General features: G+C 50.2%; 1 protein-coding gene across 3 annotated transcripts; it reads right to left on the reverse strand.

The window, feature by feature from the left end:
- Positions 1-1,276: 1,276 nt before the first annotated feature.
- Positions 1,277-26,530, reverse strand: MEF2B (myocyte enhancer factor 2B). 3 transcript variants are annotated; one of them, XM_036740955.1, is made up of 9 exons: positions 26,396-26,530; positions 6,410-6,482; positions 4,883-5,086; positions 4,006-4,140; positions 3,523-3,706; positions 3,178-3,323; positions 2,972-3,083; positions 2,446-2,557; positions 1,277-1,978 (listed from the first exon to the last, which is right to left on the reverse strand). In XM_036740955.1, the coding sequence occupies exons 2-9, from the start codon at positions 6,461-6,463 to the stop codon at positions 1,738-1,740; spliced, it is 1,188 nt and encodes a 395-aa protein (XP_036596850.1). In that variant the 5' UTR covers positions 6,464-6,482; positions 26,396-26,530; the 3' UTR covers positions 1,277-1,737. The 3 variants fall into 3 exon arrangements, with proteins under 3 accessions (XP_036596850.1, XP_036596849.1, XP_036596851.1); XM_036740954.1 differs by having other exon boundaries at positions 3,178-3,326; XM_036740956.1 differs by having other exon boundaries at positions 1,895-1,978; positions 2,446-2,615; positions 3,178-3,326.
- Positions 26,531-27,475: the final 945 nt, after the last annotated feature.

The raw sequence follows: 27,475 nt of genomic DNA on the forward strand, positions 1-27,475 counted from the left end.
ATTACTGCAATATTCTCATTTCTAAGACAGGAAATATCGATCGCTATAACTCACAGAAACAAAAACTCTTTGAGGGGGTGGGGTCCTCGATAATGCTTAAGAATGTAAAGCAGTCCTGAGAACAAAACATTTGAGAAGCATTGTTCTAATTCAAGCAAGCGCCATTAACACCCAGCTAGACGATTCAGGCATTTTCCTATTTTCCTGCCTCCATGCTCCCTTCCCCTCCCAATCCAGCCTTTATGTTGTTGCCAAAATCATCTTTATGCATAGATCTGCCCAGGCTACTGCTCTGTTCAAAAGGTCTTCTGGGATTTTATTGCCTTGTGAGTAAAAAGTTCAGACTATCCTGTTTGGCAGTCCAGGCTCTGCCCAATCTGGTATCACCTTCTATTTCCAGTCTTATTTCACATTGCCCTCATTTTTAAACTCCCTGTGTGAGTCAGACGGATGACTCTCCATCTCCCAAATATGCCCTGCTCTTCCTGCCTTCCTACCTGTCCTAGTTGAAATGCCACCTCCTCCTGGAAGCCTTCCCTGATTCCTCTCTATCGGTAAAGACTTTATTCCTTACACTTCACATAGCACTGTGTTCTGTGCCTCTCCACTGCACTTCTCCTGAAGGCTCATGGATTGTATGATCACTCCTTGCTAGCCTGTGAGCTCTGGGAGACCAGGGAACCCATCTCGTTTAAACTTGGAGCCTCCCTAAATTTCTCCCCCAGCACTGGGCCCTGCACACAGGTGGCATTTAAAGGTTTCTTGATCTGACTTGGATGTGGGAGTGAGGGTCATCAATGCTGGGAACAGGTCTGGGGCCTGAGATGAGGATCTGAGGGGGCTGGGATGAGTGAGGATGTAAGATAGGGTGGGGAGTGAGCAGTGTGGGCCTGGGGGTTTGAGAGGCCTAGAACATCAGAGCACTTAGGAACCATCCAGTCCACCCCCACCCTAACCCCAAGTTATAGAGGAAGAGACTGGGGCCTAAAGAGAAGGGGATTCACCAAGGTCTTGGTTAATGGGTAGCAGAGTCAGGATTCTACCCCAGAGAGGAGGTTTGGTTTTTAATGGGTCCTCCACAGAGAGCAGCTCCCAGAAATCCCTGTCCCATGGGGGCTTTTTACTCTTCGAGGCCTAAATTGGCCACCTCCAAGAGATCTGGTCTCCCAGAGGAGACTGAGGCCTGGGAGCAGGCGACAGGGGTCGATTCTATTCCCAAGCATTTTTTTTATTGGTTACAAGAGGGGAGCTCCATCAGCCCCAGGAAGGACCAGGGGATGGGGCACAGGCAAGTGGGAGACCAACAGAGGCCTAGTCCAAAAAGTGAGGATGGAGGAGACAGCTGCCCCTGGCAGCTATTGAATTATGGGGGAAAACAAGGATGCCACCAAGGGGGAGCTCCAATTCTGGATCCCCCTGTTTCCAATCAACCCTGCCCTGAACTTTGACTGGAGGAATCAGTGAACCGCGGAAGGGATCCCCCAACCGACCTTCACCACCTGCCCTTTGCATTCTTCCCCTCTCCCATCTCTTTGCCTAGGACTGTGCAGGAATAGACCAAGTCACCAGCTAAGCCTTTCCACGTGGGGTAGAGGGTGGGGTCCCTGAAGCAAGTTTTCTTCATCTTGCCCCTTCGGGTAGAGACCGACGCGCAGAGAGGCAGGAGTCCCGAGGGTGGAGGGGCACACGGAGAGGCGGCCAAGCGGCCACCCTAGGGCGGAGGGGCCGGCCGATTCCCTATCTGGGCCAGCTATCTACCACGTGGAGCCGCCGGAGGGGCTGGCCGGGCCGGGCCAGCCCCACTGTGGGGTACTGGTAACTCTTGGTGAAGTCGTCCCGGGATGGTGGGCGCTCCGATGGGGGTGCAGCTCCCGGGGACACGCGCTCCGACTTGATGCTGAGTGCTGGGGCTGGCGGAGAGCCTCCCGGGGCCGCTGGAGCCTCCTCACCGGGACCCGGGACCGAGCCGGGGCGGACGCTGAGGGGCCGAGAGAGAAATAAGGGAGTGAGCCCTGGCCCCGGCCCTGGGCAGACCTGAGCTGTAGGCATCTCCTCCCAGCCCCCGGGGACTCTCCGGACATTAGCGCTGGAAGGGCCCCTAGACTTCATCTGGTCCAGCTTGCCCAGGGTCCCCCAGGTAGTAGGCTGCAGCACCTGGAGTCCGAGCATCCTCCCTTCCCTTTCCCAGCCTGGGGAGCTAGGCAGGGCTAGGGGCACCAGACCCCACATTTGGGAAGTGGCTTTTTTCACCGCGACGCAGGGCGAGGGGCGGAGGGCACTACCCGGTAGGCCACACTACCCGATAGGGGGCAGCAGGCGCCCTGCTGAGTGAAGTCTGGGGGTAGGTCTTGGAGGGACAGGTTAGGTTGGGGCTGAGGATGGGGCACGGGAAGACTAGGAATATGAGATGGGTGATGGGAAGTCACTGGGGGCTGGGATACTCACCTAAGGTGTGACTGGGAGCTGGGGGATCTGTCCCCCTTTGGGGGCTGCCAGGGGACCAGGGCCATGGGCTGGAGGAGGCCCGGGTGAGGGGAGGGGTCTCCATGACCATACTCTGTAGGGAGTGGGGATAAAGTCAGCTGGAACTGTGTGTTCTAGGGGGAGACTCTGGACTGATGGAAGGAAGACAGGAGGAGGAAGGTAAGCCTGGGACAAACTAGATTTCACTCCAAGCTCTAATCATGTCACCAGGAGTCCAAGGTCATGCAGGGATTCTTCCCCCCCCTCTTCCCCCCCTGCCCCTTACTTAGCATCATTTAGACTCTTCCCTCCCCACACCCCTCCCCTTAGCCTTGGACTAAGCCCTTAGTGAAACCTTTTTTGACTTATAGTTCAGCAAATAAATATATAAATTGATTGGTAAGTGTGTCTGATTCTGTGACCCAATCCTCAGGGCTGGAGCACAGCTTAGAGCTGCCTCCTCTGAATGGGGTTTAGGGAACATGTATGTATTTAGGGAGGGTCTTACCTGCCTGGCTAGAGGAAAGGAAGGGAAAAGCCCCCAGTCCATGACTGGAGAGACCACCATTGCCAGGGGCTGAGATGGGGCTAGGGCTCTGGAGGCTTCCGTAGAGAGTTCTCTGTGGGAAGGGTGGTGGTACTGTCACATACCCATGTTTCTCCCACCACTCCCACCTTCCCCCCATTCTGCCATAGTTCCCATTCCTCACTCACCGTGGCACTCAGGCCCGCCCTGGGCCCTGTCAGGTTGCTAGGCAGGTCTGGCCTCCGTCCATCAGCTGCCACATATAGAGGGGGAGGGCTCTTGTTGGTCAGTGCCCGAGGAAGGTTGCCTGGGGAGAAGAGTGGGGGCCCTAGACCTGCTGAGAGGAGCAGAGGAGAAAGTGTACCAGAAGGAGCACTATCTATCCTCCCTTCCCCCACTCTGAAAATCCTGAGAACCCCAGGCCTGTCCCCGCAGGAGCCCCATCACCTAATCTTCTGCCTACTCCTCATGCCCCCATTCCTGTCCTGCTACTCTGCCCTTGCTAGGGGGGCCCACCCACCTTCAACTCTCACCTGGGGTCAGCGGCCCTGGGGAACGGCCTGATGGGGGACCAGCCTTGGATGCCGCAGGGCGGAAGGGGGATGGCCGGCCCTGGCCAGGGGAGGCCTCGCCTAGACCGCATGGTTCAGGCCCAGCCCCTGGGGGAGGCACTGCCCCATATGCCAGGTCAGGGCTAGGCAGTGCAGGAGTCGACGACTGCAGGGCAGAGAAAAGGCAGGAATCACTGGTTAAGTTTGAGATCTAGGGTAAGAAGTATTAGTCCTGTTTTACAGATAAGGAAATTCAGGCTCTAAGATAGTAAATGACTTGCCCAAAGTCATGCAGCTGGTAAGGGGGTAAAGCTGACATTTTAATACAATTTTCCAGATTCCAAGCCCATGTTCTTTTTCCCCTTGCTCAGATGTGGGAATGAGAGAGAAGAAGGGAAATCCAGATATAATGAAGGGGAGGAGGGTTTAGAGAGATGAGATTTAGCCATGGGAGAAGACACTCACATAAAACCTGGGTCGGACCAGGGCTATATCAGCTCCATCGCCACCAAGACGCCGCAGCTTCTCCCCAGGCTCCATCAGCCCCTCGTCCAGCTCCAGCTCCTGACTCTCTAGGCCAAGCCCCTTCCGCTTCAGTGTCTGGGGAGAGAAGAAATCATAGGACACAGATATTTCCCCATTGGTAGGGGAGAGCTTACCTCCCACTTACTGGGGTTCTCCCATTAGATCCCATCTCCCACTCTAGATAGTATCCCTCATTGGGACAATGGGTCTAGGAGCCTCAGGACTGAGGGGGAAGACACTGCTCCTGCCCGAGGGTAATCCCTAATCTGAGGAATGAGCCCTGGTCTGATGGGGAGAAGGATGTGGCAACCAAGGACCTGTCTTGTGGATAGGAGGTATGGATAATAAGTAGCCCAGATGAGTCCAAAAATCATAGAACTGGACCTCAGAGGGGGCCTTTTAACATAGAACACAGAATGTCAGAGCTGGAAGAGAACTTAGAACAGAAAATGTAGAATGTCAGAGGTGGGAGAGACTTCAGACCTAAAATGTCACAGGAGGGATTTTAGAACAGAGAACGTCAAAGCTGAATGAGACCCTAGAACCTGGAATGTTAGAATGGAGGGGGCAGATCTTGGCATCCAGACTGTCACAGTTTGGAGGGATCATAGCACAGAGAATGTTGGTCTGAATGAGACCCTATAACCCAGAATGTTAGTGCCAGGATCTTAGAACAAAGAATGTCAGAGCAGAGAGGAATCTTAGAACAGTGTCAGAGCTGAGAGGGATCTTAGAGCATGGACTATCAGGGCTTGAAGGGCCATCAGAGACCTTCTATTCCTGCCTCCCAGGTCCCGAGGGGCAGGCACTGAGTCACCTCGAGGATGTCCGTGTTGGTGCGGCTCTCGTGGGGCTCACTGTACTCAGTATACTTGAGCAGTACTCGGTCCATGTCGGTGCTGGCATACTGAAACAGGCGGTTGGCACTGTTGAAGATGATGAGGGCGATCTCACAGTCGCAGAGAACACTCAGCTCGTAGGCCTTCTTCATCAGCCCGAACTTCCTCTTGGTAAAGGTCACCTGGGTACCAGACACACAGATGAGGAGAGGGAGAGGAGGCAGGCGGGAGGTGCAGGCCTCCCAGGCTCACACTTGGGTGGCTTGTTCCATCTGCTCATTGGGGTCCTTGCCTTGGATGCCTGAGCTCCTCCTAAGAACCTCTGGGCTTTGGAATGAGAGCCAAGTTATCTGGTTCTCCTAACTTTCTATAACTGGTTTTACCCTACCAGTGTTGGGAGGAAGGATTTGTCATAGAGGCTCTCTTTATATGAGGGGATCTTAAAGGGATAAGAAGGTAGGTCTTTTTGTGGTGGCTAAGAACTGGAAATCTAAGGGATGCCCATCAATTGGGGAATGACTGAACAAGCTTTGGCATATGATTGTAATGGAATACTATTGTGCTATAAGAAATGATGGGCAGGATGATTTCAGAAAATCCTGGGAAGATTTATATGAACTGATGCAAAGTGAAGTGAGCAGAACCAGGAGAACACACTATTGGATGAAGAACTGTGAATGACTTGGCTATTCTCAGCAATACAATGATCCAAGACAACCCCAAAGGAATAATGATGAAGCGTGCTATCAGCCCCCAGAGAAAGAACTGGTATTGTTTGACTGCAGACTGAAGCCTCCTATTTTTCACTTTCTTTCTTTTTTTCTTTTATTTCAGTCTTCTTGTACAAATAACTAATATGGGAATGTTTCACATATTGCACATGTATAACCTATATCTGGTTGCTTACCATCTCAAGGAGGAGGGTGGGGAAGGAGGAAGGGATAGAATTTGGAACACAAAACTTCAAATAAAAATGCTTTAAAAATGAAAAATGTTAAAAAAGAAAGTTGTGCCACCCTCTCACATCTGCCCCTGACTCCTCCCAGCTCTTTAATCTCTCCCTCTGTGCTCTGGAGCCCCCATGACCATGCCCCGGGTTTTAGTCTTGGCCCTGCCACTAACTTTCTCTGAGACCAGGAATAAATGACTCAGTTTCTTCAGACTTCAATTCTTCCTTCCTCTGAGTGAGTTGTCCTGGATGTCCTTAAAAGCCCCTGCACCTAAGGGTCATTTTTGTGTCTCCATGAGTCACAGGTTTCTTTGAAAGGCAGGACAGGCTCTGTCATTGCCCAGGGTATTGACCCAGAAGTCAGGAGACCTGGGTTCTAGGAACTTGCAGCATGGTCTTGGGAAAATCATTTCCCTTTTCTGCTGAGCTTCCCTCCCCTGTCTTCCTTCTAGGGCCAGTGTTCAGTGAGCAAGCCCTCCCAGTAAATAGGGAGGCTGAGAACTCCAGCCTCAGAGGAGGCTGGAGGTGGCTTCCTTCCCTCCCTCAACCTTCTTACCTGACGGTTCCGTTGATCTAGAATTCTGGAGATCTGAATTTTTTTCCTTCCCATGGTGTGGACTGGGCACAGGCTGCAGAGGGGGAAAGGGAGGACTGGGTGAGCTGAAAGCCTTTCAAACCATTCACTACCACAAAATGTGTCTGTGCCCTGAGTAAAACTGAAACGTACCTACCTCCTCTTCTATTAAAAAAATTATATGACTTTTTATATTTAGGTTATGTGTCAATTTGGAACCTATTGGGTGGCATATGGTATGAGGTGTTGGTCTAAACCTATTTCCAGGAGGAAAACTGATCTATTCAGGGTCCACCACTGCCCCAAATTCTTCCACAGGTGCTTGTTATCTGCTTAGCAAGGCCATCCAAAAACTGTCACACACACACACACACACACACACACACACACACCCCTCCCTTAAAAAAAAAAAGAAAGAACAAAGAATGTCACCCAAGAGCACTCTCAGAGCATGGAACACAGAATGTCAGAGGTGGGAGAGATTTTCGAGCTCAAGGAATCCAACCCTTTTATTTTAACAGGGAAGTCGGCCTGTTCTTGCGATAGAGGCTTACAAGCTTTGGCAGGTTGCCAGATCAATGTGAGTCTCGTGTGCGCTATATCCATACTAGGCTGCATTTAGAGGCCAAAGGACAGAGGTGAGACTTCCGCCGTCCTCCACCCTGGCCAGACCTCATCTGGAATATTGTGTTCAGCTCCGGGGCCATATTTTAGGAAGACTATTGACAAACTGGAGTGTGTTGGGGAAGGGGACAATCAGAAAGAGAAGGGACCTTTTATAGAATAACTGGTCAAGAAGCTGAAGATGCCTAGCAAGAAGAGGAAAGTTTAAAGAGTCCTTGGCCCCAGAAGGCAGGACTCAAAACAGCAGACAGAAGAGCTTGAAGGGGCAGCAGATAGAGCCCTGGGGGTGGAGTCAGGGAGATCTGAGTTCAAATGTGACTGTAGATACTTAGTAGCTGTGTGACCCTGGACAAGTCATCTAACCTTCAGTTTGCCTCAGGTTCCTCATCTGTAAAATGAACTGGGGAAGGAAATGACAAACCACGCCAGCATCTTTGCCAAGAAAACCCAAAATGGGGTCACAAAGAGCCAGATGCGACTGAACAGCAAATAATTTTGCTCAATTGTTCGATGTCAGAGAAAATAGCCCTAAAATTAGGACTGCCTAAATAAGATGGACTGCCTTGGTAGATAAAGGCTGGATGTCTTTTTGTTTGTTGGGGATATGGGTCTGGATATTTCTGCTCAGGCTAGGATTGGATTTTGAGGCACCATCTCGATTCAGTTTTCTGAGTCTCTAGAAGTGAATTACCCAAGATTACGTAGCCAATAAAAAAGGAAAAAATTCTTTAGGATGTTTGGGTTGGAGGGCCGTTATGTTTTTTACTTCCTCCCCCTTCCCCCAACTCCCACCCTCGGAAGCTAAATCGACGGGCAGCCTCCGGAAACAGAACCAGGACCAGCCACCAAAGTCGCTAAATGGAGTCCTTTGGTACACCGTGAGAGAAACAGTGGGGGTGGGAGGAGAGGGCGTGTCCTCACCAAGCCTTAGCCAGTTTGGGAACCAGTTGGCTGGGTATTTTGGGAAAGAAGGGCTGCCCAAGAGACTAATAGGATTTGTAGACCCTTCTGCATAGGAGAAGGCTGGAGGCCTTGAAGAGTGGGAAAGGGCTCCTGGGAGACATAGGCCTAGGGGACTCGGTACCCCTTAGCATGTGCCATCCACCTGTCATAGAGTCATAGAATACCAGAGTTGGGAAGGAACATGTTGGACCCGCTTTAGGGTCATCTAGTCCAATGCCCCCTTATTTTAGAGATGAGAAAAGAAGCTCATAGACCTCTCTTAAGGTCACACAGGTATCCCAGAGTTGGAAGGGACCCGGGACCTTCTTGTGGAATGACCCGAATCAGGGTAGTGAGCTGCCCATCACTGGAAATCTCTAAGTAGGGCATAGGTTTACAATATGAACAAGGAGGTAAGCAGCAGAGCTGTGATTTGAACCTGGATCTCCTGTTCCCAAGCCCAGGACTCTTCAAACTATGCCTGGGGAGTCAAGGGCATGGAGGTGGGAGGGACAAGGCTGGAGTCCAGTCTCAATTCTGGGGCTGGTGCTAAATTTAACATCAGGGCTAATTTTAATTCTGGACGGAAACCGCAGTGTTCCCACGGCCTAGGCCTCGTCCCTCCACCCCCGCCTGTCCCCCAGGGGCCCTTGGTGACATGGGGAGCTGTGCCCCCTGCCTTCCCAAGGGAAAATGCCAGTCTTGTTCCCAGCTGGGCCCCTTCCTCCATGAGGGCCCATCACCCCCAGTCATGGAGAGGGGATCTGGGGAAGGGGGGGTGGGGCTTCAAGCAGAGGACAGTTCCTGTCCATCCTTGTTTTCCAAGAGGACCAGGGTCGGCACCGGGTGATATCTCGGCTTGCGTGTGAGTTAGATTTAAGTGAGGTGGAGTCACACAGAGTTGTCAGCCTCGCTCTCTCTTCCAAAGTCATGGCAGTCCAGTGGCAGGACAAAAGTGAAGGTAACTGGTGACAGCTCGAGATGCGTTTTCAATGGCAGAGATGTTCTGGGACGAGGGCTTGCCCAGCCCTTTTCAGAGCTGCTCCTCTAATCTCACAAGCAGAAAAGAGGCAGGTTGTAGGGCAATCTGTTCAAACTGGATCTATCATCCCCTCCAAGAAATTGGCCACAAGTGGTTATTCAGCCTCTGGCTGACCAGGTCCTCCCTCCCCAGGTAGACCATCCCCTTCAGGGCAGCTCTAAGAGGGGCAGGGAGTACAATGGTTAGCACACTGGCATCAGAGGACTTGAATGCTAGCTCTATTACTTACTTCCTCTGTGTCCTTGGGCAAACGACTTTCCCTCTTATAGGCCTGTTTCCTCCTGTGTAAAATGAGGGGGTGGGCTAGTTGGCCTACAGGGTCCCTTCTAGCTTTAGAGCAATGACTCCCTGAAATTTTTCCTTGAGTTGAAATCTTCTTTAACTCCCTCCCATGGCCCTTGTCCTTTGTCCTGATCTCTGGGTCCAAGCAGAATACAAAGGCTTGGGCTACCTTGATGTCCTCATCCTCCAGGCTTAACTTCTCCAGTCTCCACATCCTGAGCTCCTTTCAGTGAATGGCTGGTCCTCAGTCCCCTCACCAGCCTCCAGCTCCATAAGATCCAGGGCTGGAAAGGCCTTCGGAGGTCACCTGTTCCATCCCCCTCATTTTATAGATAGATGAGGAAGCTATGGCCCACACAAGGGGTGAAGTACCTCATGCTAGGACAGCTAGGATTTGGGGACTGGTCTTCTGACTCCAGGGTTCTTTCTGAACCACCATGCTGGTTCTCCAAAGGGAGGGGGAGGAAAAGGGGAAGGGGACAATGGGGCCTTCTCTTTCCTAGTGGCTCTGATGGCACCAAACTCCCTCACCCTAAAGCCCTGGCTGCTGGTGAGGGAGAAAATCAATGTCAAAGAGCCCTCACATTTCAGGACCCCAGGCTCACAAGGGGAAGCCCGAGAACCAGACCCGATCTTGGAATCTTTCCCTTCTACTGGGATCCAGAAGGGAAGTCTCTGCCTAAGGTTCCAACCAAAGATGGTGAGGCAGTGGGCCCTGGGTTGGACCTATTACCCCTGACACCACCCCAGTCCTCCCACTAATGCAGCACCCCTCTTACACACACACACACCTTAGGATCCCAAAGGAAGTTTCAGGTCTTTCAGGTCTTCAGGGTTATTCTTTAATCTTCCATTCAATCAATAGGGACCCGGGTGGCCCATTGGTTAGAGCACTGACCCTAAAGCCAGGGAGACCTGAGTTTTAGTCTGGCCTCAGATGGTTACTAGTTGTACAACCTTGGGCAAGTCACTTAGCCTCTGTCTGCCTCTGTTTTGTCATCTGTAACATGGGGATAATAATAGCACTTATCTCCCAGAACACTTCTGATGATCAAATGAGATATACTGGAAAAGTGCTTCGCCAGTCTTCAAGTTCCATAAAAATGCTAATTGTTATTATGAAGGAAGAAGGAAACAAGCATTTATTAAATGCCAACTGTGTGCGGATAAGAGGCAGCGTGGAGCCATAGACAGAGAGCCGGATGCAGAGCCAAGCCAAGAAAATCTGTTTAAATTCTGACTCCGCTACATTTCAGCTGGGTGACCCTGGGCAAGTTTTTGTCAGTGTTCTAGACTCCCAGCTGCAGAGAAGGGGCTCACCCATATGGATAGAAGAAGTCTCCTCACCTGGGGTTCCCTAACCCAGTAAAACCTCAATCTAATCTAGGGGTGGGGAACCTGCGTCTTCGAGGCCACATGTGGCCCTCTAGGTCCTCGAGTGTGGCCCTTTGATGGAATCCAAACTTCACAGAACAAATACTTTTATTAAGGATTTATATAAGGATTCCCTATTCCTATGTGCCAGGCATGGGAAATACAGAGACAAAAGTGGAAGCATGCCCATCCTCAAGGACAGCATCTCTATCTATGTGTGTATGTATATGTATATACATATACATATAACATATACACACATAATATAGACATAAATAATATATACATACACATATATAATATATATATATATAGTCTCCTCTGGCTACATTGTAAGCTATGGGCATACATACACATATCTACATACAAAATAAACACAAGAAAATTTGGGGAGGGGTGGGAAAGCATTAGCATCTGGGAAGATCAGGAAAAGCTTCACGTGGAAAAAAACTCTGACTTCTAAGGGCTGGAGGTGAGGAAAATGATCATCCTAGATGTACGGCACAGCCAAGGCAAAGGCACAGAGAAGGAAGGAGTGAGTGTTTGTGTGTGTGTGTGTGTGTGTGTGTGTGTGTGTGTGTGTGCATGCATGTGTGTGTGTGTGTGTGTGTGCACGCGCGCGCAATAGTTTGGTGGGACCATAGTATGCCTGAAGGGAAATTACATGTAATGAGCATGGAAAGGTAGGGTGGGGCCAGGTTGTAAAGGGCTTCATATTTGATCCCAGAAGTAATAGGGAGCCACTGGAGATTATCGAGCAGGGGGATGCCATGGTAGGAACTGTGCTTAAAGAAAATCATCTTGTCAGAAGGGTAGAGGATGGATGGGAGTGGGAAGAAACTTGAGGTAGGTAGCCCAACTAGAAGTCCATTTAGAAAGTCCAGGCAGGAGATGATGAGGGCCGGTATGTTTGTGGCTGCACGAGTGGAGAGAGCGGGACACATCCAAGAGGTAGAAATGGCTAAATCTGGCAACCAACTCGATATGGGATGGGTGAGGTGGAGGAGTTGCAAACCTGGGTAACTGGAAGGATGCCGAGGCCTTCAACAGAAATAGAGAAGTTCGGAGAAGGGGTGAGTTCGGGAAGAAAAGACCATGAATAGAGTTTGGACCAAGCGGAATTTGAGATATCTACAGGCCATCCAATTCGAAATGTCCACTAGCCAGTTGATGATGTGGTTACCCAAGAGAAAGAGTGGAGCTAGTTGTATAGATATGAGTCAGCAGCCTAATGATGATAATTAAACCCATGGGACCTGATGAGGTCACCAAGTGAGTGTATAGAGAGAAGGGAACCCAGGACAGAGTGTGGGGCATGATATGGATGATGAGCCAGCCAAGGAAATGGAGAAGGAGTCAGATAGCTAGGAGGACCAAGAGACAGCTCTGTCACCTGGAGAGGAGAGAGTGGTCCACAGGGCCAAATGTTTCAGAGTTGTTAAGGACAAAGATGAAGAGAGGCCATCAGATTCCCAGTTGAGAGATCATCGATAACTTTGAAGAGAACAGTTTCCATTGAGCGATGAGATTGGAGGCCAGATTGCAAGGGGATGAGGGATGAGAGGAAGAGGAAGTGAAGGCAGTTAGTGTGGACAGCTTTTCCTGGGTGTTTGGTCATGAAAGAAAAGAAACATATAGGGGATGGTTTGAATGGATGGTAGGGTCTAATTAAGGTTTATTCAGGATCAGGGAGACTTGGGCATGGCTGAAGCCCTTGCTTGAAGGCTGGGTCAGTAAGGAAGAGTCCATGGCCTTCAAGGGCAGGCCACTCTACTTTGTGATGGCCCTAATTATTAAGAAAGATCTTCTTACATTGACCCAAAATTGGTCTCTCTACAATTTCTGCTCCTCATTCTGCCATATGAGACCAGGCCTTCAAATACTTGGACGGAGCAACAAAAGAATTGATCGCTCAGTGTCTTGGAAGGGCATCGAGACCATGTCTGCCGGCTTTCAGTCTGGGACCCCTTCCATTGTAACATACTGTATAAGAACCACAGAATTTGTTGAATGAATGTATGTTGCTTCCTGCATGCACCTCAGCCTCATCATCCCCTCTGACCAGAAATAATTCTATATGCAAATCAATTGAGTTAACCCTTTGAGGCTCCAGGTGTGACTGTGGGGGAATGTGGACCGCAGGCCACAGGAGGCCTATGCTTCTTTATAGATACAAATGCAAATCCGAGAGTCGGCCTCATGCAAACCCTGGGGTCACCTGGGTCTGGCAGGCGGGTGACTCACAGACGGGGCAGCTTTGGACCTGCTTTGGCCCCACATGTGCCAGAGGGAACAGGGAGAGGGTGGGGGAGGGGAGGCCCGGAAGGCCCGGAAACTGAGATTCAGCAGGTGGCCAGGCACCTCAAAGCTAAGGCTGCACCTTCTCTTCCCTCTCCCAACATGGGCCACAACCATCTGCTCTGATCTTTTGTAGAAGTCAGGGCCAAAGGTACGATTACTTCATTGACCTCAAAGGTCAGGGTTAACAGTTATGGCCTGTCCTGGGGAAAGGCGGCAGCCTTACCTCTGAGGGGTTTGGGGAAAAGTCAAGTCTTAGCGAAAAATTCATAGGCCTGGGTCCTAACTCTCATCCTCTCCAAAGTGACTGCCTCAGACTTACACCATCGGGCGCCAGGCCATTCCTGGGCCAAAGGGAAGCCTGGATTTCTGTCTGTATTTTCCCATGGAATGACCCCCTTTCCACTCCAATGAATCTTCTATCCCCCTTAGGAGTCCTCTTTCCCTCTGCCCCAAGGAACTTATCCCCTGATAGAGGAAAGAATGCTAACTTTGGAGTCAGAGGAACTGGATTCAAATTCTGACTCTTCCTCAGTGGGACCTTGGGCAGGTAATTTAATTTCCCTGGGTCTCGATCTCCTCAAGTGTAAAATAAAGGGGTAGGACTAGCCAAATCCAGTGTCTCCCTCCAACTGACCCTGCCCTGGCTCTCTCAGAGTTCCGTCTCAATGGGACATAGATTCTGGGAGAACCAGATTCAAATCTCACCTCAGACACTTATTAAAGGTATGACTAGACAAATCATCCCCCCTGTCTGGGCTTCCCTTTACTCTTGCGTAAAGTCTGGGTCTCTAAAATGTTCTTCCAACAATGAATTGATGATCCCATTAGCTTTTTCACTCAACGGGGCTCCCTCAAGAGGCTCCTTATTGCCCTCTTCCACCATATTGGACTCCCTGACTCTGTCTTGGAGCCCTCAATCCACCTAAGGAGGCAAAGATGCCCTTTGTCATTTCCCTCACTGAGGGAGAGACCCATCACTTTGGGGTGGGCTGGCTTAGAGCTTCAGCTGGCTGGTTTCCTGCTTATATGGTGCTGGGCCCAGCCGCCCCTCCTTGCCTACCTGTCTGTCTTTGGGGGCCCAGAGGATCATAGGGCTAGAACTGGGGGAGACCTCAGAAATCGACTGGTTCACTCTCTTTAGTTTACCTTAAGTCCAGAGAGGGGAACAGACTTGTCCAAGTTCCCAAGGCAGAGCCAGGATTAGAACCTTGGTCCTCTGACTCTAAATCAGGTATTTTTTCCACTGTACAAGGCCAACCTGTTTATGGGTCATTTCCCTCCCGACAGAGAAAGCAAACTTCCTCTTTGTTGCCTAATTGGTACTGAGAGCAGGCCCTTGCCCTGGGGAAGCCTGGGTTGTTCCAAGCAGCTGAACCAGGAGTAGGAATGAAGGAGGGTTGGGGAAGGACCCCAGGGAGAGGGAATCAAGGGGAGGATAGATATGATGAGTTATTACTGATCACAAGCTATAGGATTCTCCCTTCTTCTTCTTGTAACCCTCCAAGGGTCTGGGAAAGTGGAAAACAAACTAGACAGAGAAAGTCCAGCTTTGAATCTGGGGCTCTAGACACTTTCTCCTGTGTGACCTAAGGCAAGCCATTTCCTCAAGTCTATGCCTTGGTTTCCCTAGGAGGTATGAGATGGAGGGGAAGTTAGATAGAAAGGATCGTTGAATCAGAGCTTTTTAGAACTGAAAGGAACATTATGAATTCAAAGTAGTCTCATGGCCCTTAGGGGGTGAGGACCGCATGGGGAAACTGAGACCCCAGGTGGGGATGACTTGTCCCGGGACCCACAGTCAATAAGTGGTGAAGCTGACCAAACACCTTGAACCAGATCGCTAAAAGCTGGTAGTGAAAGAGGGGGTCCTGGGGCAGTTCCAGGCCACCTGAGGGTGGATGCCCAGCCAGGGGCAGAGTATGATTTTTACAAAGATCATTTCTTCTTATAAATGTAGAGCAGCCAGGGAAAGACCCCTGGGTTTGGAATCAGGAGACCCATGTTCCAATCCCGGCGGTTGCTTACTAGCTGTGTGACCTAAGGCAATGGCTTGCCCCGTCTGAGCCAGCATCTCAGGTTTGCTCATTTGTAAAAGGGGCTTAGATGAGAAAAATCTCCAAGGAACCATCCAGTTCGAGGTCTTCTGATCCTATCTGGCATCAGCATCACGTGATTTTCGATAGCAACCATCTGTGCTGTCCCCTCCCTCTGCATCCCAAACACCCTTTTCTCAATCTCATTCTGGGAAACGTCTTTGGAAGACAGGGCCAGGGAGAAGCAACCACTGAAGGGGGGTGGGGCAGTCTCAAGCAGCTGGGGTCCCTCCCCCCTTCAGGGAGCCCAGGAATGGCAGGGGAGGGGGGTCCCGCCCGGTGGCCCTTCCTGTCTCCTCTAATGAGCAGCTCAGGGATCGGCTGATGAAACTGGGGCATGGGTTGCATGAGGCAACCCTGCAACCCTGATTCGACGGTGTAGCAGCGGGGGAGGGGCTGCTTCCCCCCATCTCCTCAGCCAGGGCCCCCGAGGGGCCAGTCCTGAGCTTGCCCTCCCCCTATCAACCTCCCCTAGAAGCCTCAGTCAACCTGTCTCTCACTTCTGCTTTTTTTTCCCCTTCCACTCCTTCTCCATCACTATCATTCTTCGTAGAGTTCACAGTCTCCTGTTGTCTCCTCCCCCATCCTCCTGCCCCCACTGAGTACCGGGAAGGGGGAGGAGGTGGCATTCAATCCGTACTTGAACTCAAGATCTAAGACCTATTCAGAGACAGCATCTCCTCCCATCCATCAATTTTTGCTGCTGAGAAAACTGAGAGCCAGGAAAGTGCATTAACCTGTGCAACATTACCCAGGTAGTAAGTGCTAGAGGCAGGATTTGATCCCAGGTCCTTTGACTTCAAAGCTACTGTATCACATACCTTCCCCTTGCCTCACCTTACCACAGTCTCTGTTGTAATATCATCCCAAGAGGGGCACTTTAGGAACCCTATGGAACCTCAGATCTGGAACCCCACTACCACCACCACTACCACCTTTGAAAACCAAGTGTCAGAGTTGAGAAGACCCTTAGAACACAGAACATCAGAGCTGAGAACATGGAATAGGAGAGACCATAATTCACACAATGTTAGAGCTGGCAGAGCCCTTAGCATTTCGAATGTCATTCACCACATCTGTCCTTTCTAGTCCCAAGTCCAGACCCCCACTGCCACCTTCCCCAGGCTCTAGAGACAGTCTCCCAACAAAACTTCCTTCTGCTACTCCCTTCTCCCTCCAATCTCACCCAATCTGGCATGCTGCCAGATCTGCTATTCTGAAGAAAAACATGGACACATCATTGCTCTGCTGCAGAGCCCTTGATACCTCCCTATGTCTTCCTGAGCAAAGTTCAAACTCTTCCGCTCAGTATTTGAGGTTCTCTCAAATGGATGACTCCCTTCCTCCTAAACACACTCCGTGTTCTGCCGCCTCCTCAGCTTTGCCCAGAATGCCCTCTCTCCCATCCTGACAGCTGTCCTCCTAGCATGGCCCCTGAAATGCTGCTTCCTATAGGAAGACTTCACTGATGTCTCACACTAGGAACCTATCTCCTCCTTTGAATCTCATGCAGCACGCTTGTTTTGCCCCTCTCTGATGCACTATTTATCATGTAATAATGTGTATTCCTAGTATCTGTGTCTTATTACCTTCTGTGATAATCCGCGAGAATACATCTAAACTGGTATAAGTCCAGCTTTAGTACAGTGCTTGACACATAGTAGGTGCTTAATAAACCTTTATGGATTGATTGATTAAATTTTGTCTCTTCCCTGGTGACCCAAAGCACTGTGCTCGGTATACAGTAGGTACTTAATAAATACTACGATCATAGACTCATAGTTGGAATGGATCTTAGGGACTATCTCACGTAACTTCCTCATGTTATAACTGAGAAAACTGAAGCCCAGAGAGTCTCCGTCATTTTACTAAGGTCACACAGCTAGTAACTGGTAGGGCTGAAGTTTGAACCCGGATCTCCTAACTCTAACTCAAATGTTCTTTTGCATTATATGGTGTGTACCTCTTCTATAAAAGAGGTTCAGACACTGAACGATATGCGCTAAAAGGAAGGAAGGAAGGATCATGGCCAGCTGGAGGGGAGAGGGAAGGCTTTGGGGGGAGGGTATTCCTTTGAGTGAGGCCTCCAAGGGTGGGGTAGGGTAGAACAAGGTGGATGGGAAAGGAGAAGGACATTCTATGCAAGAGGATATAGCATGAACGAGGGAACAAGAGTAGGAAATCCAGCTCCATGGAGTCACCCAGGTTAGATGACCTTGATGGGGATCAGTGGAGATAAGATTAGAAACAGAGGTCAGGGCCAGATCAGGGAGGGCATTGAATGGCAGCTTTAGGAATTGAGAGTTGTGGGCAACATGGAGACATCGATGGTACTTGACTCAGAAAAATGAGGTTCTTAGGAAGATGAGTCTAAAGCTTTTCTCTGACCAGTCCACCCTTCTCTACCTTCATATTTTCCCCCTTACTCCCCCATTCTTTTCCACCCACGCTACCCTGACCTCATAGTGGCACGTACTTCCCCCAGCCCTCGCCCTCATTTCCCGTCCAAAACTGGCCAGCGGAATGGGTCTTGGGCTGGGGGAATTCCTAAAGCCCAACCATGGTTACACCTCTCTGTGTTTCCCCCATGGTTCATTCATTCATTCACTCACTAACCCATTCATTCTTTCCATAAACATCAATTAAGCCCCCATTGAGCACAAGTTCCCATGCCCCTTGATGAGGAGACACAAAGATGCCTTAAGATACAAACTTCCATCCTCATAGAGTTTACAGACCAATGAGACAGGGATGAGACATAGCACAAATAAGGATGATACAAGTAAGAGGGAGGGGAGTACAAGGGAGATTTGGGTGATGAGTGATTTGAGGAGAAGGCTTTCTGAAGAAGGTTGGTACCTGGGATTTAACAGGCAGAGAATTCGGAAGAAGATCCGTTCTGGGGGTGAGGGTACGAACAAAGGCAAAGAGCAAGGTTGAAACAGGGAACCCCAAAGAGCAGGGCCAGCTTCACTGTAGAGCACATGGAGGGGATGGCACGAGATGGAACTCCCTGTATCCTCTAGGTAGATTCCGCTACGTTGTGGAAGGCTCTGGATCCGAGGCTAAGGAATTTATACTTTGGTAGGCATAGGGGAGTCACTGAAAATCCTTAAAAGCAGGGGAATGGGTGATCCAAGCTGGACATTAGGAAGATCATAGGCTTAGATTTGGAGCTGGAAGGGACCTCAGAGGTCATCTAGTCCAATTAATTCATTTTTCAGATGGGAAATTGAGGCTGAGAAGGGACTTTCTTAGAGTCATACAGCTAATACATATTTGAGGGGGGATTTGAACCCAGTTCCTCCTAATTCCAATTTGGGAACTCCATCCACTAAACCATGGCACCTCTTAGTGATACCTCAAACGGCCTGGGCAGGACAGGATGGAGGGGGAGACAGTGGGTTTGTCCTTCCTAGGGTCCTTATCCCCCGCCTCTTTGTACCATCTACCTGAGTCAGCATCCTTGAGCTCAGGGCTCATAACCTGCAAAAGTGCCATGCGAAGCTGAAAAATACGTATTTCCCATTCACTAATTACCAGAAGGTTATTATATCTAACTTTTCTAAAATTTTATTCATGTGATTTTTTCTTGGTTTTGGTTTTTGGTTAGATTTGTCTAGGTCTGAAAGGGGCATGTTGAAACCCCCCCCCCCAAATTATTGTTTCATTATGTGTCCTTTTGTTATATTAGCTTTTCATTAGGTGTTCAGATGCTGTGCCACTCAATCCATAGATATTTGATATGGAAGTTGTTTTATTCTCTGTGGTGCATTTAAACTTCACATAGTTTCCCTGCTCATCAGGTTAAGTGACCTGACCAGAGTCCAATATCTAGTTAAGTTGACGAGCCAAGGCAGGGTCTCAGGCCCACTCATCTTGCTCACCGTATTAGAGTAGTCACATAGTGGCTCAGGCCATTTCCATGATTAATGGGAGCCAATGAAAGGTGCCAGGTCAGGATGGGCAATCAGGACCCAGTAACTTATGAATGAACATAGGGCAAATGAATTCCTTCCTATCACCTCCCAACTGCTGCTGAGCTGCAGAGGACAAGCACGGGATCATTTAAGCCTTTCGGATTCTAAGGGTTCTTTGATTCTGACTTAGCAGAATCCCAGCAGGGGTGGTTAACCTGGTCCCGCCAGAAGCTGTTCTCTCTCAGAGAGGGTTGGATGGGTGCTCAAGCTTAAGCAGAAAAGGAGCATTGGGAGAGGGAAAGCAGGCAAGGTGGGGTGGGGAGGGGCGGGGAAGGACCACCAGATGGACTTTAAGCTCCTTTCAAAATGTCCTCACTGTTCTCCTGCACGCATGAACCTAGCATTCTACCTGGAATTATAGACTCTTAGAGCTGGCAAGGGCTTTAGAGTCCACCAGGTTTCATATTACAGATGAGGAAACTGAGGCCCACAGAGAGTAAGAGGAAGGACATATGGCAAGATCATAGGATCATAGATTTAGAGCTAAAAGTGACCTCAAGGGCCCTCATTTTATAGATGAAGAAACTGAGGCCTAAAGGGGCTAAGTGACTTGCACAGGGTCACTAATTGTCCGAGGCAGGATTTGAACCCTTTTCTTCCTGATTCCAAGTCTATCGCCCTATCCCCTATGCCATGTTGCCCTGGGAGGATGTCGGGATATAAAGGGCATGAATGAAGCATGGACTGATCTGGGGCTGGGTATAGGTAATGGGCTAGGTGAGCTCTTACCAGTTAAGACAGCTCAACCCCAGGGCAAGGGCACCAAAGCTGAGGGAATTCACTTGGCTCAGGCTGGCGGAAGGGTGGTGGGAGCTAGCTCGGGCTGGCGGGGAGAAGGGAGATTCCTGGAGGGTGCAGTTCTAGATGGGGAGAAGTAGGACGAAGAAGGCAAATGGCAAGATGGCCCAGGTGGACTGGCTGGGTGGGTGGAACGTAGGATGAACAAAGAGGCCTAGTATGAAACCAGGCTGGAAAGGGCATCCTTGAACCAGCCCAGGGCTGGCCTTGAATGCCAGGCTAAGGAGATTGTATCTTGTGCTGGAGGCGGTAGGTTTGGGTTGATGTTGGCAGGTTTGTGAAGGATGGGTGACAGAAGAGGTAGATGGGAGGAATGGGCACCAATGAGGAGGCTATTCCAATGGTCCAGAAAAAAGGGAAGAAGGCCCGAATAAGAGAACTCGCCTGAGTGAATAGTGGGAAATGGACGCAAGAGACGCTGTCAAGGCGAAGGCCACGAGACTGATCAAACGTGGCAAATGAAGGGAAGGGAAAAGTCAAAGATATCTCCAAGATGTTTGAGTCTAGGGCCCTGGGAGGATGGACGTGCCGTTAACAGAAATGGGGAAGTCATAGGACAGGCAAGGTCAGCAGAGAGCCAAGGGAGGAAGACGCTAAGGTCACCTTTAGACATGGGATGTGAGGTGCTCCTGGAGAGGATCACGTAGGCCCATAGATTCAGAGTTGGAAAAATTCATCCAGCCCAACCTTTACAGATGTGGAAACTGAGGCCCACAGAAGTGAAATTATTTACCCAAGGTCAGTGACACAAATATTAAGCATCAGGCTCCAGCAGTCAGCATGGGCTGGAGCACATGTCCCATGATTGAAAGTCCCTCCCAGCTCTGATGTTTTATGTTCTAAGGTGTCTCCCAGAACTGATACTCTGTGATTCTGCAGTAAGATTTCTTTACCCTCTCTGGGTCGTGGACCCCTTGTGCAGTCTGTTTATGGACCCATTCTCAGAATAATGTTGTTAGATGCATAAAGTAAAAGACATAGGATTATAAAGGAAATTAATTATTTTGAGTTACAGTTCTCAAAATATTTTTTAAAAACATATCAAGTTCACAGATAACTGAAATCTATCTATAGATCCCTTCCATGGAGCCCAGGTTAAGAAGCACTTTCCAGCAGCATCTTCATGGGTCCCTCAATCCTTGGGGTCCCAGCCCCATTTAGCCAGCAAAGTTATTTCTTTCTCTCCTCTCTCTCTCCTCTCTCTCTCTCTCTCTCTCTCTCTCTCTCTCTCTCTCTCCCCCTCTCTCTCTCCCTCCTTTCTCTCCCAAAGTAGGGTTGCTACCTTTGGGCATGGGCTCTGAGTAGGCACCCTCCTGCCCACCTCAACCTCTCCTTTCTGAAGAAGACCCCTACTACCAGAGGCCCCTCCTTCCACCTCCATACCCACCCCTACCCCAAGGGCAAAGCTACATTCAAAGTGATTGGCACATGTGTGTGTAGACCCATGTCCGATGGATGGCACAAAGAGTAATGTATGCACACATGTGGATCAGCCTCTCCTCCCCACTACACCGTAAACCTCTCCCCAAAAGCACACACACTCCTGGGCGCATCCAAGAATGGCCAATGGTTCCCTCTCTCTTGTTCAGGAATATTTTTATGATTCTCTCACTTACAGGAACCTGTAGTGAGAAAGTCACAAAAGTATTCATGCAAGAGGGTGCAATGGAGTATGTGTGAGGTACCCAGGGTACACCGTGTGTGTGTGTGTCTGTGTGTCTGTGTCTGTGTTGGAGGGAGATCCTTATGGGAACCTGCTGGAGGATCAGGTATTATTGTGCAGTGAATGGTGGGCTGATCTCAGTCAGGAAGACCCTGGTTTAATTCTTGCCTCTGACATATTAGTGGTGTAACCAAAGCAGGTCACTTAACGGACTCTGAGTGCCCTCAGGCAATTCTCTAAAATTGAATTACGGAGGAGGTGCTAATTTGCACCCATGAAACGAGTTTCCACACTGGGAGTTCCACACACTGATAAAACCATAGGTTAAAAGAAAAAGGAATCTGCAGGTGACTGACCCATCCACCAGGCAGCTCCCCAGACCTGATGTCCCTGGACTTGGCTTTGGGCAGGTAAGTTAGAGAAAACCGATTGGGTCGAGCATCTCCCATCTCTTTGTTCTGAAGAAAACTCCAGCAGGTGGCAGGAGAGGAGGCCCAGTGGGGCCCCAGAAATTAATCCCTAGGCTGTCTCCTCCACCTTGCTACCCTAAGAAATTAACAGACCTATTGGGGCTCTGGGCGGAGCCTCAGGGCTGATTAGCCGATGACTACCTCTCCCCAGCTGAAGTGAAACAGTATCCCCATTCATGCTCCCCCATGTCTTCCCCTCAATAGGAGATTGCTTTCCTTCCAGACTTCAAACCTGAGGCTAGAGAGGGACCCCAGAGTCATCAGTTCCATCCCCCTGTTGCTGGTGCTGTTTTTGGTTTCTCCCCACCTTTCTGATTACTGCACTCTAGACTTTTCCCTCAGGACAGGAAGTGAGTTATAGTCGTTCAATCAAAAAGCACTCACTATGTGCCAGCTGCTTTTCGAAGTGTTGGGCTTACAAAGACACAAAGGAAGTAGTCTCTGACCTCATGGAGCTTAGGTTCTATTGGGGTAGTACAAAAAACCCTTCACTAGGATTCAAGAGCCCTGGCTTTCAATCCAGAAACTGGCACTGACCGGGAGGGAGCCCCCACCCTGCTTTGGTCCTCAGTTTCCTCTCCTGTAAAGCTGCCTTTGCAGAGTCAGCTAGACTCTCTAAAGTTGGACTGGATGATCCCTAAGGCCTCTGCCAGCTCTGATGTTCCATGACATTGTAAACCCCGGCTCTTTTCTCAGATAAACCAGGCTCTGCGCTACCCTTGTGGAAAGAGCTGGGTTCCCATCTTGGCTCTGCCAACAGTGACTCTGGGCAATCACTTTCCTTCCTTGGGCCTCAGTTTCCTCATCTGTAAAATGAAGGGGTTGGATGAGATGAATCCCTTCTGGCTCCGAATCAATGATCATCTCATCACTGGCAACACCAGGTATCATCCCCTCCTCTACAAATCTCTCCCCATCTTTCAGCACCCAGCTTAAGCCCCTTGTAACCGTTCCAACCCACGATGTAGTCCCTCCTCCATTTCTTTATCGATAAAATGAGGGGTCCTTCCAGCTCTAAGTTCCCTGGTCTGGGGTGCTCTGGCCTCACGGAATGCTTCTAGTTCCCACCACGTGCGTTAGCACTTAATTATTCTCTTATTGACTCCTGTGTATGGCTCCTGTCTCCTGCCCCTGCTGGCTCTTATCCTTAAGGGCTGGATTCTCTGCCTTTTTGAGCCTTCATACCCCATCATAGCACACATTTCCATGGCCCTTCATGATTTACAACTTGGTTTCCTCTCAAGAGTCCCAGGATATCTTTAAGTACAGGTATCTTTATGACCATTTTACAGATGAAGACACTGAGGCTCATGGAGGCAAAATAACTCACTGCTGGTCACTGGCTAATAAATGTTTAAACTGGATCTGTAACCATGGCACCCTTGCTCCATGGCCAGGGCTCTTTCCTCTACATTACTTTATCCCATGTGTATAATGGGATTGGCTGGAGGCAGAAAGAACCTTCCTTGACAGGAGTCTGTAGACTGTGACTATAATCACAACCTTGGCCTTAACAGGCTTGGCCCAGTGGCCTTCTAGTGGAGGGTCATTCCATCCATCACAATATGCCTCCCAGGCGCTGTATAGCCCCTTCTACTGATAGAAAACTTGGTGGAGGATGACCTTTCTTAATCTGTTCTTACTCCAGTCCAGCACAGTTTTGCAATCTGGACCAAGCCAAAGAATCATAGGATGTCAGAGCTAAGAGGGCCCTTAGAACCCAGAATGTCAGAGCTAAGAGGGCCCTTATCAACCTAGGAGGGCCCTTAGAAGACAGGATGTCAAACCTCGGAGGGCCCTTACAACAAAGAATGTCAGAACTGGGATGGCCCTTAGAACATAGGATGTCCCCACTGAGAAGGCCCTTAGAACAGAGAATGTCAGAACTGGGAGGGCCCTTAAACACAGAATATCAGAGCTGGGAGGGTTTTTAAACAGGATGTCAGATCTAGGAAGGCCCTTAGAACAGAGACCGTCAGGGCTAAGAGGGAACTTAGAACACAGAATGTCAGAGCTGGGAGGGCCCTTGCAACACATAGTGTCCAGACTGAAAGGACCTTAAGGACCAACATCACCTAAAAGTTAATGTGTCTAAATTGGAAGACATCATTTTTTCCTTCTTCCAAACTTCCCTATTTTTGCTGAGGGCAGCACCTCCCAGTCAGTCAGGTTCAAAGCCCTAGTTCTCCTGGCTTCTTCCCTCTCCCTTGCCCCTGCCTCTGACCATAACGATTAATTAATTGCCAGGTCTTACCCCTTCCACCAACACAACAGCTCTTGGGTCTGTCCCTTTCTGGATCCTCCCAGCCCCTCCTCTAGGTGAAGTGCTCCTCACCTCTCACTTGGGGCTACTGCATTTGCCTTCTAACTGTTCTCCACTGATCCTTTCTAACCCGTCCTCTGCCTAGCTGCCAAGGTCACTTCTGGCCATGTTTCTCCCCTACTCAAGAGCCTTAATGGTCACCAATTGTTTTTAGGTGGAAATACAAACTTTGCAGCCTGGCATTTAAAGCTCTCCACACTCTCTTCAAACTGTCTAATTTCACCTCACTCTCTTTGACATACTCCGTGTTCAAACCAAGCTGGCTCTTCAAACTAGCTACTTCTTGCATTCCATCTGGCAAATGCCTTCTGCTGGGCATTTGCACAAGCTGGCCCCCATGCCTAGGATGCCCTTCCTCCTCATCTCAACCTCTCAGAGTCCTTTTCTTCCTTCAAGGCTCAGTTCAGCTGCTACCTCCTCCATGAAGCTTCCTCTGATCCTTGAAATCATTGATGCTTTCTCTCCCTCTACAAATCACCGTGTCTGTGTGCATACTGCACCGCTTCAGTAGAATGGAAGCTCTTTGAGGGCAGGGGCAGTTTTGTTTTTTGTCTTTGTATCCCCAGGTCCCAGGAAAGCACAATGCACACAGGAAGCACTCAATAAACACTTGATGGACTCTAACACCTTCATTTTATGGATGGAGGCCAAGGTGGGGAAGTGACTTTGCCCATAGTCACAGCAGGGCCTTCACTAGAACCCAGGCCTGACTCTCCTCATTAGCCAAAAGCAGTTGTCAACATCCAAGGAATGTACCCTTTTTCCTGAGAAGAAAGAGTCAAACTAGACTCCAGTCTTAACCAGAAAACCCTGGGCCAGGGGGCTGGATGGGCCAAGTCTCCTGTCCCCATCCCAACTGATACTCATTTCATGCCCTTGCCTGGCCTCACCTACCGGCGGACCCAGGAGATAGGTCCCACCTGCTCCCCAGATGATTGAGGGGTAGAGGCTTTGGGAATAGGAGAGGTCCAGACTGACATAGTCGCTGTCTTTTGGTCTCTGAAAGGCCTTGGTGAGGCAAAGAGACTAGAGATGTTCTGCTTGACCCCAGTTGCCAGAACTAAGGGCAACGGAGGTCAGTTATAGAGGGGTAGATTCTAGTTCAATATGAGCAAAAGTTTCTTAACAATTAGAGGTGTCCAAAAGTGGGATGGTTGCCACAGGAGATGGTGGGCTCACATGCGGAGGCTGGATGCCCTCAAGTTCCGATGTTGCAGGAGGTGGTTTATTCATGTGCAAACATTGGTCTGACTAGATGGCCTCTTCCAACCTGGAGATTTTCAAATTTAGGATTCTACACCCTCTCCATGCTCTACAGTTGGCCCCTCCTTTTGCCCCCCTCCCCCTCCACCAAGAGACTGGCCCTGGTGGCAGGAGGGTACAGCTGCTATCTGAGTTCCTCAGTACCCTGACCACAAACTGGCATTAGATCCTGTGCCTTCTGGTTAGTGGCTAAGGAAAAGTCCCCTCTTCTGCTTCCACCTTAGTGGGCTTTGGACCTCAGACCCCAGCACACCTCGACCTTGTACTTGGCGCCAGTCATTAAAGGCTAAGAATCAAGTGCGGAGGCAATCACTGAGGACCCAGCCTGGAGGATCCCCAGCCTCTCCAACCACTCCTCCTGGACCCTTATCCTTTTCTCCTGGACTCCTAATCGGCACCCCCTGACCCTGAGTCAACAGAGATGATTAACCCTTTCCCAGTGGCTGACCTCTTCCTAGCACCATCTGGACTGGGGGGTGGGGTGGTATATTTCGTGTGGTGTCATATTTGGACCCACCCAGCTGCTTGCTGGTGTGGGGTTTTCCACTTTAAAGAACCTTTTATCTTACAGCACACTTATCCCGGGAGGCCGCTGACCCCTTACCAGTAGGCCCCTTGGCAGTGGTTGGGAGACCCTCAGTCCTTTTCCTTCCTGTCTCACCTCACCCCACCCCCGCGCCCCGCCGAACCTGACAGAGCGCACATGTTCTCAGAGACACGCTCAGACAGACTCGGACACCGGCACACACCGGCGCGCGCGCGCGCGCTCACACACACACACACACACACACACACACACACACACACACACACCTGTTCAGCGATGCCCTGTCCGGAAACCCCCTGACTTCAAGCTCAGGGAATGGAGCTTCCCGGGGACGCAGGTCTGGTCTGGGGCCAGGGCTCAGAGGCAACGTCAAGGCTCCGGGAGCGCAGTGTAGTCTTGGGGCGATCCAGATTCCGGGAACCTCGCCGGCCACCGCCAGGTGCATTCATAGCAGGCTGCCTCTATTTTGCATGGCCACACCCCCTCCAGGCGAAGATTGGGTCGGACCTCCGGGATTGATTTGCATAAGAGCGACTCCTCCGGTCTGCAGTTGGTCAGCTCCAGAGTGGTTCGGGCGGAGCTCGGCCCTCCCACCGCCCACTCACTGTAAAGGGGCGGTGTTTGCGAAGTTGCTGCCCCAGGCCCTGGCCTCTGGCCCTGGGTGGACGCGGGCAGGACCCCAGGGCCCAGGGAACGGCTGGAGGCCAGAGCCCTGGCCTGGAAAACTCTCTGCGACTCTCAGGGCTGCAGAATTAGGGAGAACTTGAGGGTGGGAAAGGTGAAGCATGGTGGGTGTCTGGGCTAGGAGTTAAGGGGGAGGTGGTTTTAGGGAAGGGGCCCTGGAGATACGAAGGAAGTGGACTTGGGACTGTGGGACTGTGTCTAACCCTTTAGACTCTAAAGGGAGAAAGAGATGGAAGCAGTCAGGGTCTAGCACCAGCAAGGGAGCTCTGTCCAGCTTACACTGAGGCTATCTTAGCTGGAAAGAAGGCAAACCACGTGAACTGGAAAAAGCCCTGGTGTCAAAGGACGGTGGGTTCAAAGCCAAGATGAGAATATCTTAGCTGAGTGACCTTAGACAAGTCACTTCTCCACTCTGGGCCTCAGTTTCCTCATCTGTAAAACAGACATGAAGGTGCTGAACCAAGTCCCATTCAGTTGTAAATCCTATGAACGTCAGAGCTAGAATGGCTGGAAATGGAAGAACTTAGAGATCACCCTTTGTATGAATCCATTGTCTTAAGGATGAAGAAACTGAAGCTGCCTCTGACAATGGTGCTATCATAGCGACCCCTTTTGGAGCCCTCTCCCCACATTCAGTCAATCAGTTGTCTCTCCCCCCTCCT

Source organism: Trichosurus vulpecula, chromosome 1, assembly GCF_011100635.1.
Source record: "Trichosurus vulpecula isolate mTriVul1 chromosome 1, mTriVul1.pri, whole genome shotgun sequence".
NCBI classification, from domain to species: domain Eukaryota; kingdom Metazoa; phylum Chordata; class Mammalia; order Diprotodontia; family Phalangeridae; genus Trichosurus; species Trichosurus vulpecula.

Bases quoted from the DNA above. Each gene is read 5' to 3' on its own strand.
- MEF2B (XM_036740954.1), bottom strand. From the start codon at position 6,463: ATGGGAAGGAAAAAAATTCAGATCTCCAGAATTCTAGATCAACGGAAC. The intron at 3,707-4,005 runs GTGAGTGTCTTC...TCTGCCCTGCAG, and splicing joins TGGTCCGACCCAGGTTTTAT to TCGTCGACTCCTGCACTGCC. The intron at 3,084-3,177 runs GTGAGTGAGGAA...CCCTTCCCACAG, and splicing joins GGGCGGGCCTGAGTGCCACG to AGAACTCTCTACGGAAGCCT.